The 12,143-nt window shown below is 36.4% G+C and overlaps 2 protein-coding genes across 2 annotated transcripts in view; both read right to left on the bottom strand.

The window, feature by feature from the left end:
• The window catches only part of LOC133835046 (male-specific sperm protein Mst84Dd), an 80,585-nt gene that overhangs the window by 4,410 nt on the left and 64,032 nt on the right, over window positions 1–12,143 (bottom strand). The gene's annotated exons all lie outside the window — the stretch shown is intronic.
• The window catches only part of LOC133834997 (phospholipid-transporting ATPase VA), a 31,295-nt gene that overhangs the window by 14,801 nt on the left and 4,351 nt on the right, over window positions 1–12,143 (bottom strand). The window contains 2 exon segments of the mRNA XM_062264826.1: window positions 5,227–6,251; window positions 6,253–6,461. Coding sequence (XP_062120810.1) covers window positions 5,227–6,251; window positions 6,253–6,318 — 1,091 coding nt within the window. The 5' untranslated portion in view covers window positions 6,319–6,461.

Below are 12,143 nucleotides of genomic sequence, written 5' to 3'. Positions count from 1 at the left end.
TCCATTGTGAATAAAAGCAAATTAATATACCGCTAAAATACTAAGGATATACCATATTGCTATAGATTTTGCATTTTATGAAAATGTATAAAATGCAGACTTAAAATTATAATACCCTTCTACCATATTCTCTGTATCTCCGACTAAAACTGGTCAGTTGTAGAACCACTTCAAGTTCTAATCGTCTCTCTTTGTTATTGCTTAGGTTCAATGTGCTTTGGAAATACTCTAAAGAATTGTCGCGATATTCTTTGGCTTTGTCTAGACTCTAGAGTGAATTTTGCAATATTTGAGTTCATTGTTGAATCTCGCTTACTCATTAAGCACACACTTGTCACTGTTGTGATTCAATAGATACAATTTGAAAGTAAAACAGACTTCCAGACACTTCACATTAATTTACAAATCCTAAATATTCAATTAGCGTATTTTATTTAATTTGGTTTAAATATATCGTCTGTCATCAATTAGCAGCACTTATTGCTTTCGGAGGTGTGTTTTGCCAGATTATATATTATGGATATGTCTAAATATATACATATGTATGTTTGCTTCCGATTGGCTGATATTATAATTTTTGTCACGTAATATAGAACGAACGGTTCAAACGCTTTTGAAATTAATTATATGTAAATATTCTGATTTAAAGTATAAGAGAAACTCTTAATTTTTGGCCCCATAATCATTTTGAAATTTGCATGAAATAATATTGCAATTATAAAGTTAATAACCTCCTGCTGTTGCCTAAGATGAGATTAAATAATCGTGCATGTTCTGGGCACAATGTCATTGGGATCAATTAAAGCTGCCAAAGCTGTGTCAACACAGTAGGAGCAGCAACAACAACCGCAGCAGCAGAGTGCAAATAAACTCACAGACACATGCACAAACACTCACACGCACACACACTCACACTCAAACAGGCGCCTGGTACCAGCAAGCAATTTGAGCGATTTCTGACAGTTTTCTGATAGTTTTTATGAGCATTTTACATCATAAAGTGCCCAAAAAGAGTCCGAAAGAGCGTTTTTTCCGTGAAAACGGTCGCACTTTAAGAGGGCAATTTCTGAGTCTAATATGACTCTTTTTGACACAGAAATAAGTGCTTTCACCCTCCTAATCAAGCATTGAAAACGCTCGAAAATACTCATAATAGTATAATTTTAGGCACTTAAATCGCACCGAAAAAATTCTTATCGGACTCGTTTTGGTTTATACAATCGTGTGGATAAATTGATCTTTATATAATTTTTATTTAATTCAACAAATTACAATATTAGAAAAATATAAAGAATTTGAAGAAAAATTTAAAAATAATTGAAATATTATAAAGTTAGGATTTCAAATTCACAGTTTTATTATTAACTTAACGTATATTTTATATTTTAATTGTCCACTAATCACGACCGACTTGCAAGGCACGTAATGCAGAAACTAAATAAATGTTTTGTGATCTCGATTATCGCAAATCTGCATTCCGTTATCTTAAGCGCTGTTTTAACTCAGTTCTTACTTAACTTAACTCCGAATATGCTCAGACAATAGACCATTTTATGAGTCGATGTTTAGAATGCACTGATTGCGCTCCGAAAACGATCTTATTTATGTGCCTACTCAGAAAACACTCTTTAAATCGGCTCTTTTGGACACATAATTTAGAGCCCTCTTAACTTTGCTTGCTGGGTGATTCATACTCGTGCACACTCGTATTTAAAGCATTGCACATGGTCTTGAATTCAAACTGAAATTTGTAAGAGCGTGAGATGGTCAGGGCCGATGTTGGACGTTGGCTGAACAGCCCTCAGTTGGGTATGGGTGTGGGTGTATATATGTTTGTGTGTATGTGCGATGGTATTTGTTTTAATGGGCCTGTTGCTTTGCTGCCGGCTCTTGAGAGCCAGTCAGGGCCCATTTCACCAGGTAGACTCTTATGAATCTCATTTGCATTCAACTGTGGAACTCGTGGCTGGCGTATTGCAGCAACAGCAACAGCTACAGCAAAAGCAACAGTCGAGTCACGGAAACACAATGGAGAACAACGGTACCAATACCGGTGGGCGGATTGGCACAGTGCAATGATACGTATTTATTTTTAAATGATATACAATTTCACTTAATATCAGACAACTGCATAAGTAGATTGTAACATATTGCACAAAGAAGCTTAACAAAGTCGAACGAAAAATACCTCCTTATATAGTAAAATTAGCAAAAATTATAAATTTGTCACAAATATAATAGCTTGTGGTTCTGTGGTAAATTTAAATTTGTATTTATGATATACATTTTTCTCTACAAAATATTATATTATATTATGGTCCTTCAATTTTTTTAATAAATTTAAGTAGAAAAAGCCAAATTAGCGTATACACTTCTATTTGAAATTTTAAAAACGTTTACTTGAAAATTTTCATTTTCTATTGTTCCATTAAAATGATCTTATTAATATTACTATTATTAATGCATGCTCTTCCCAAATGTATTTTGTTTTGTCTGCGAGTCAACAAGCCCGTGCTTGGTATCGCTGGGCCACTTGATGGTACTGCCATTAGTACGCCAACGCACTATAGGAAAAAAGTCAATATTTTTGGCATAAAATCAAATTATTTTACAAATTATTTTTAAAAATAAAATATATTTTTTGAATTTACATACCCTAATTAGCCAAGAACCGTTATCTAAGATTTTTTACTAACAACACCATAGTGTTGATAAACGAACAAAGTCAGCTGTTCGATTGACTTTGTAGTGTGCTTAAATTAGTGAAAAATCTTTGCAAACTTTCACTGTTTATTTTGTGGTGCAACAAATTGATTTATTATTTCTGATTATGGCAAATCGTAGCAAAGGTATTTATAAATGTATCTTAGATTACATGTTTTGATTATTATGACTTGTTGTCCAACTGTGAAGTGTTTTATATGTATATCTTTTTAGCTTAAAACTAACAAGTTTGTTTGTGTTCCGTGGTGTATAACTTATAAATGGCACAACGTTGCAAAAAGGTAAAAACGCAAAGTTATTACCAAATGTATCCTTAATATCATAAAACTAATCATTTTTGCAACTTTTTGCACGTTTCTTCAAAAAAATGACTTATGTCCAGCAAATGATGAGCTCCCACACGCTGCACTTCTCGAAGTTTGGGAGAAAAACAGGCGCTCGGAAGATGCTCTAAGAAGCTACATACAAATACAACTTTACGGCGAGCAATTTGATGAAATTTTAAATCAGCAAATATCAACCAATATTAAATGTTTCATTGGTTATATTAAAAAACATTTATTGGTGGGGGGTGGGGGTTATGAAGGCAATGGTCCGATTCAAAAAGCAACAAAATCCGAATATACACATTAATCTTAATAGTATATATAACAAATTTCAAGTTTTTATCTTTAAAACTAGAGTTTATGCCAAAAAAATCGACTTTTTTCCCATAGTGCAACGTCCAAATAAATAAATATATTTAGTGTGCAATTCCAATAACATGCCACCAAATTAAATTGACATTTCACGTTGCACATTTTCATAGCGTGTCGTCCCACTGTGCATGACGCGCTTGCAACGACAAAAATCACCGTGGCTTATGACAATTTGTGCAAAGAGCATGAGCATAAAAACAAAATGGCAAATGCAAATAAAATTGGCAACGACAATAGCCTAAGTTCATTGGTCAACAAACTAGACACAACAAGCAGGAACAACAGTTGGATGGTTGCCTGCAAACACACACAAATGGAAGCCAACGCTGGTACAAATCAATGCTGATGAATAAGAGAGGGAGAAGGGAAACGCAAATACAAAGAACGAAGGTGGGGGAGGGGGGCATTAAGAGCTACGCGTGCAATGCAACTAAGTAAATTGGCTGGAAAGTTAACGCGTGCAGGCAAATAAATAAACGCAACTCTTGAGGCGGGCAATAACACAAAAACCACAAAACTGTCGACTACCGACTACCGTCTACCGACCAACAACAACCGCCGACGACGCTCAAATGTGGGACACTCAGCCCGCAGACAAGGTGAGAAGCAGGAGGGGGAAAGAAGGAACGAAACAAGAGACAGTCGAATTGACTGCGAGGGGAAAGTTTAGCAAGTTTGTTTGTTTGCTATACCCTGTAGCCATAAAAACGACGCGTTAAAAGTAGACTTGATGGTCGGATTATAAAAAGTTAGAGACAACACGATTATCACGCATATACTTATACTTTCCAAATCTATATATTTCTAGTGTACCCAATGAATTCATGTTTATGGATGCAATATTTTTTTATAATGATAAACACTTCAACTAGTATCTAAAGCTAGGGTATCAGCTTGTCGCGTTGTCTGTCGTCTGTTTAACTACTTGGTGTTTGCTCTTGCTGTTGTTTTGTTTGCTTTTTTCGGCTGTTTATCGATTTCTAGATCGCGCTTTAAAATAATCTGTGCGAACAAATCGCGGACAAAGAATTTGCATGAACAATCCAAACCTCACCAAACAACGAAAACATTTACCGGGGGACTTGACCAACAACTATCCCCTAGTTGTCTGCTTCTGGAAGCTGGTAACGTTTTTCTATTTTCTACAACTAATTTTGTACGCGTCTGATGAATAGCTTTGTTTTAGATTTGGCAAGGGAAAGTTGCAGTCGCAAACTTAAAAAAAGAAAGAAAAACTAGCACAAAGTAGAAGAGATCTTCCACACAACAAATCAAATGTGTGAGTATCTTATTAGTACTTGCAAGTATAAAGGCTAAGTGAGGTCAAGAAGACGCGTTTAGTTACGAAATGGAATTGCTGTGTGCTAATTTTTTTAATGGGATTGCCATGTGACACTTTTGAGACTTTAGTGTTTAACCCAACTAATTAACTGACTTGTTTAAATGAAAATTAAAGTTAATAGCTCAACATGTGCTACTTCACATTTGTTGGTCTTATGTGAACTAGTAAATCAATCTGTTCTGAAAAGCGTTGAACGCATCCGTAACAAAATTAAAGTGTTCTATGCAATAGAAATAAATTATATTAAGAATTGTCTTAATATGTTTGCTCTTTATCTGAAACTAAATTTCTTAAACTAAGGAATAACTAAATACTTAACTATAACTAAATAAATGTGTAGTCCAAACGGTAGTAAAATAAACTCGTTACCATTTGTTTTTTGTTTTTCATGATTATATTAGTTATACATTTTAGTAATGAGTGTAGAATAATGTAGAACAGTAATTGGAAACTTAAACTCACCCATCATAGACTCTGCAGGTTGTGTTGTTAATGCGCTTATCAGACGCTCGGCGACGTCGGTCCTCGAACAAATCCTTGACCGCCGTCACGCCCAGCACAAAGAGCACTGGAATCATGGCCACCTCCTTGCCGAAGGCATTGATGGCAGGCAGCCAGTTAAGCAGAACGATGAAAATGAAGTACAAATTGGCCACGCGATGGAACTGTTCCAGCAGATTCTTCGGTATGAACGAGAGCAGCGTGTACTTTGTTGTGCGTATCTTGTTGCCCACAAACTGGCCATTGGGATGCTCTCGCTTGGGAGTCTTTGGCGGCACCGTGTGATTGGGCACCACCATGCGATAGCTTCGCTCCTCGAACTTGTCGTTGTTGTTGAAGTTGCACAGTGTGAATCGTTTCCACCAGGGCGGCACCTCGGTGCGCCGTAAGGTGTAGATGGATTCGGAGCGGGATGCTTGACGGGAATGACCACGTCCGCCGGTGGCTGAGCTTGGCGCCGAGGGCCCAAATTCCCGCTCTCTCACGGGCTCGTCCTTGTGTCCCGGCGGCAGAATGAAATCTGTTTTGGAGCCCACGCGACTGTGGCCGCGACCCGCGGGAGCAGCGCTGCCCGGCGGCGAGTCCGTAATCTGTCCCTGCGAGAAGGCACGTTGGTGGCCCTTCATCGCCGACTTAATCGGCCGACCGCCGGCGCCGACAGCGACAATAGCACCACCGCCATGGCTGACTGATCGCGCATGGCCGCCACGGCTATGGCCAGCGGGGTTGAGGGTGGTGGTGTTGCCATGGCTGGATATGATTGCCACGCCCGGTATGCCAGGGCCACTGGGCATGCTACCTGCGGCCGCGGTGCCCACCTGATGGGTGCCCGGAAAGACGTAGGTGCGCTCGGGTTCGCCGCCACCCCCGCCGAGTGGTGTAGGAGCCCCTGTCGTTGGCATTGTGCTGTGGCTGTGCTGAGGCTGATGCTGTGACTGTGCTTGGGCCTGTGACTGGGCGAGATTGTCGCCGGCCAGGTTGGGGGGGTGCAGAGCGCTGTTGTTGCACAATTAGAAACTTTCGCCGCAAGTCTTCGGAGTTCGCTGAAGGCATCTTCGCGGGCCAACACCATGAGGTTACGTTTGCTTAATGTGTCCGTTCAATTGAAGTTCTTGCTTTCTCACCAATTAGCACCTTTGGACAGTGCCGTTGCCCGTTGCCCACATTGATCCATCAGTTACGACAGCCATGACCATCTGCAAAAGACGAGACGAGAAACAGGGAAAGACAGTTAGTTTGTGGTAAGTAGCAATGAAAGGTTTGTCGAACCCAAAAAACCAAGAAACAAAGCAACCAAGAAACCAAGAAACCCTACCCACAACACTAGCCCAGGGCTAATCTTTAGCTGATGTCGTGCCACAGACGCGTGCTTCAAACTGCGCCCTTGATTTCAAGCTTCCGATAAGCTAAAAGCTGCCACAAAGCGTAAAATATCACGAAAATGACAACAATAACAATAACAATAACGAAAATAACACAAACAATCAACTGAACGGCCCGGCAAGCTCAAAGAGTACCGCGAGGTCACGTCGAGCTGGGGACAAACGAGTGGAGATTGGGAGACTGCACAGTGTCCACAACTTAACCGAGTTTGTGTGGGGTTTAAAACCCAAAAGTGATCGATGGACTGCGTCAAAGTTCACGGTCTGTCAAGCAATTGAAACTGAGCACTATTCTTGAGGTGTTTTATAGTTAATCGCCAACTAATTGAAGATATGCGAAGTTAGTTTATACGATCATCGAATGAATATTTATCTTGCAAGCTTGAGTTCTAAATAAATTCCCGAAATAAATCTACGCGAATAGTTTACAATAAACTACGCATTGATCGATATAAATTTGTTTGAATTTATTGTATTACATTAATTTAAATCGGGGCGGATGCCAAACATTTCGATATTCCCCAGAGATCTCCAGAGTTCAACAGTCCCCAACGACCCTGGAGAATTATTTGAATGGGTCGGCGTTCATATCATAAATCAAATGAACTGTGCAGGCCATGAAACTGATGATCACATTTGGTTTCGCTTTTAAATTACTATCGAGCTTGACTAAATCAAAAATGAGTTTGGACTAGCAACAATATATTTAAAAATATTATGAAATATCTGAACCTAATTTTTTTTTTTAATTAATTTGTTTTTAAAAAATGTATTTCGACAATTGAAAGGCACAACTGTGCGCTACAATAATCAATTGGGAATGTTAAGAATGTATTCAAACATTAACTGAAATAAAAGCACGCGCATATATAATTCTAGCTTCAATATAATTCGCAATATGAAATATTTTGCATATCGAATAGAGAACATTGTATACAATGTTAACTCAAAACGAACGCAAAGACTCGCCAATTTTGTAGATTGGGGTTGATTTTCGGCAGTTTTGTGAAAATTGTTCGATTTATGTGCATTTCAATTTGCAATAAGGAAAAAAATAAATGTTGCCTCCAATAAACATTAATAAATTGGCGCGTTTGGCAATTTTCTTTTAATTTCATTAAGTGACGGACTAAATTCGGTAGTAAATGGCTGCACACAATATACATACATACATATCTGTGTATATGCGGTCGAAGAAACATCTGTAGACGTATTTGGCACAGTAACAACAACAATAAACCGCATGTCGACACACAAATCTAAATTTGAATTTAGCACACGCCTGTTGTTCTTGGCTTCTGATGTGTTTCATATACTCTTCTATTGGGCATTATAGCTATTTGATCAAATTATGATACACTAAGAAATCAATTATGGAACTCTTCATTTCTATTAGGCATAAAGAAATACATTTCCTTTCACATAATACATTTATGAATTCGGTGAAGTTAAATTTCCTAGAGAAATACTATATATATATTCCTTAAATTCTCTAGACAAAATCTCCCGCATTGATCTATTAATACTAGCTGAAGTTACGAGCTGATGTGATTGCAAATCGGTTCATCTGTATTATTGCTACAGCAAGTTGTCCTCACTCTATATAAATTTCCGAAGTATAATTTACACAAACAAAAATTGCAAGCAAATACATAACAAAACATGATCAATTTCAGAGATATATTTTACAAAACTTTACCGAAAAACGTTTGTTACAAAAAAATTAGAGGTCATATGAAATGTGAATGACACGGCACAACTGTAAACTGAACTTAAAACTTATTCTTTGCTTTGTAGTCGTGCCAAAAAAGTCATAAAACAAAACCAACCAAAAGCAACACAATATTCGACGAGACAAGCCTTAAAAAAATGTTGAGCAACGGACAAAAAAGTGAACACACAATAGAGCGGCGACTATTTTGAAAATTAAAGAAAAGAAAATACAAAAGTTCATTCACAGATCAATACTGTATAGTTAAAGGACAGGGATAACTAACTTGGCAGACGAAATTTGTAAAAGAAATTAAACTCATTTGAATAAATAGGTATTTCCTCAAATATATGTATGTTCATTAAATGTCTAGTGTGCACAACTGTAAAATACCCGCAATTTAACAAATATACTGAAAATATACCAGCAAAATATTAAATACACCGAATTCTATATTTGGTATATCAATAATGCACTACATTCAAAATATATCATGGAGTACAAAATATACTAGATTGTCAGGCAAAACTAAGACCTTTTTACTGTAGGTATTTTTTGCAATACAATAGTAATTTCTTGAATAACTTCTACAATTTTTATCTAATCGCAACCAAATTTTCAAATTTTATCATAAAGTATTATTCTATGTAGCTACTCTAGCTCTATCCTTCGTAGACTGTGAAATCGAGTCTTTCATACGAACAGGCGGACATTGCTATATCGTCTCGGCTATATATATATATAATTTATGGGGTCGGATATGACTCCCTCAGCCTGTTACATACATTTCCTACAAGCACAAAGTTAAAATACCCGTCTACCCTTTGAGTAACGGGTATAATCAACTGTTACCAAGCACATTACAAAATGATAAAGCAACTTCAAAATGGGTATAGTACATTATCTTGGTTTCTCTTTCAGTTGACAGCTATAGCTGCACTCCAATTTTGAACAAACTTTTAACGACTTAAAAGCTGGCTGATAAGTTCTTCATGGTTCACCACACGCATTCGCACACTAACTAATTAGTGCAAACCACTTAAATCAGTTCAATTCGGTTTGTGTGTGGTTTGACTTCAAAGTGCTTGCTTTGCTTTTGCTTTGCTCTTGGTGGGTGGATGGTTTGGTTGGTTTGCCCACCACAAAATGGATTTATTTTTAGCTGCTGAAACGAAGCTGGCAGAGTAAGAGCATAAAACGCACATGCGAAATAAACTTAAAAGATAAACAATGCCAAGCCACAGGAAAATACAAAATTGGTTATCAATAGGCCACAGCGGGACCCAGGAGAGAGGGAAGAGGAAGGGGGCACACCGCAGGTCAGGAGAGGGAAATGGAGGCTGGGCGGAAGGGCAAAAATAAATATGCGCCGTTGTAAAGTTCATTGTATTTTCAATAAAACAAATATTGTGGCCTGTGCGCCGCATGTATCTGAGAGATACATACGAACAACTAGATACATTTATAGTGGCAATCGACATCTGGCAAATAAGTGCGGCGTTTATAACATTTTTCAGCATTTTGTGTGGGGAAACAGGTGAAAATTGCGCGGTTTTGTTTTCAATAAGTATTCAGACTATTGTATTGTTTTTTTTTTTTTAATCTTGCGCATTATACGTGAACGTACACACACATTATTTATTTTCGTTGAAAAGTGTAATTTGCTATACGCTTCAGTTCAATCATCGATTAACCTTGCATTGAAAACACATTTATGGGCAAAGTAATTATAAAATAATTTATAAGCTATAGAGTAAAAATTACTAACGCAAAACTAAAACATATACGTACAAATGACTGCTGGACTAGAAGATACCTATTGCATATACTATATATAGTATGTATATGTTTTGTATAGACTTTATTTTGGAGAATATAATACCACGTATATTATAATATCAATGAATTTTATTCGAATTAAAATTATGTGAAATATACAAAATAAGAAAGAGACACTTTTTATGTAATACACACGAAAAAAATGCGGGATTATGTTTTATATTATAAAGAAAGATAAACTAAAGCAATGTGTCTTCCTCATTATATTTGAATTGTTTATACAGAAATTACAAATAATTGCATTTAGTCAGTTAAAGCCCAGATCGATATCTTCGTATGTTGACGTTTTCGCAAATGTCGCAATTAAAATGAATAATTTGATGTGCCCTGGAGAGTCAAATCAATATATTTGTCGGTTTTCCAATTTACAACTGAAAAGATACAAGTTCATATATGCATCTGATTAGATGTTTTCATATTTTATATAATTACTTTTCATCTTAATATTTGTTGAGTATAACGTTGAAGGGATTTATCACATTACTGCCTAATTATATCTAAAATACACACTCTTAAAGCGTGATACAAATATACATATAGTTTTTCAGTGGAATATTTATTCAACGATTCTTTGAACACAGAAAATTGCTGTTGTTTCAGCTGCCTTATGACGTAGGATTAGATTGGCACAAAAATTTTTAAAATTTGCAAATAATAATCATTTTTTGAATTCCATTTGAGCATGTTTATGAGTTATTTAAAAAAGAATTTAATCTTTTCCTTTGGCAATTTAACAGAGTTATCTATTGAATAGCCTAAATAACTGAACGAATAATTTGGAATACGGAAAACAAAATTATATTTTTATTCAAAATATTTTGCTGAATACAGAAAGTGAATTTTACTCGATAAGCTTTATTCTTCTTTTTTTTTTTTTGTTTATCAGGTATATATATATTTATTTGAACATATATGTTTGTATGTAAAACTTGAATCACTTAAGCCCTGCCAGCTGTTGCCATTTAACGGTCAAGAGATTAATTTCTCACATCGACAATTTGTTGTTGTTCTTTTTGGCATTGACGACAATTGTTAATGACTCCGATAAGAATACTTAAGTATATGTGATTGTATTTGTACAGTTCAATTTACACTTAAGCCTTCCTTAAATATATTACTCATACAGCTTCGAAAGAGTTGCTTTTCAAATTGAGAAATTGCTAAAGAATAATTTCGCTGATAAGATTAGCAGTAATTTAAGAGAATTAAGTCAACATTGATAGTTTGAACTTAAAAAACTATATGTGCACCTAGAGCACCTATTCATTTCCGAAACGTATTCAAACAATGGCATCAAACATCGAGGTGTTGCATGTGACACCACATGGGAAATATTCCATGGGCGCGTGAGAATCGCCGATGAGACAAACTGCGAAATCGAAATATGAGAAAACAACAGAGACAACAACAAAACATTGCACGACTAATTAGTAGCTGTTGACAGGGGGTGGGTTGAACGGGACGGGACGGGGCGTGGTCGGAGCAGAGGCGCTATTCATTCAATTTGGTTTGTGGAGAAGTTTATTGGACTGTCTAACTGACTGACAGCTACTTGTGGGGGCGCTGTGGCTGGGGGACACCTGGTCCAGATGAGTCTGAATACCCAAGAGCAATATGACACAACAAATTAACATATAAATTAATTCAATTAGTCTCATTTCTCTTTTTTTCTCTCTCACTCTCTCGCTCCAATTCAGTCTGAGGCGATTAATCATATTTATTCAAATTTATGTAAGAACAAAGTTATTTATATAAGATGCAAATTTGTTCTTTGGCGTAGACATGAATAGATTAGAGACGAGGATCGATCTGCCAAACACAGAAGCAAGATGAGTACACATATTTATATAAATCACATAATCAATATACAAGATGAGAAGAATATCTTGATTTATATTTAAGATGGATATTAAGTATGATAACAAACGCAATAACAATATTTTTGT

Source organism: Drosophila sulfurigaster, chromosome 2L (genome assembly GCF_023558435.1).
Source record: "Drosophila sulfurigaster albostrigata strain 15112-1811.04 chromosome 2L, ASM2355843v2, whole genome shotgun sequence".
In the NCBI taxonomy this organism is placed as follows: Eukaryota; Metazoa; Arthropoda; class Insecta; order Diptera; family Drosophilidae; genus Drosophila; species Drosophila sulfurigaster.
The sequence above is the reverse complement of the archived record's forward strand: the minus strand, read 5'-3'. Positions and strand labels throughout refer to the sequence as shown.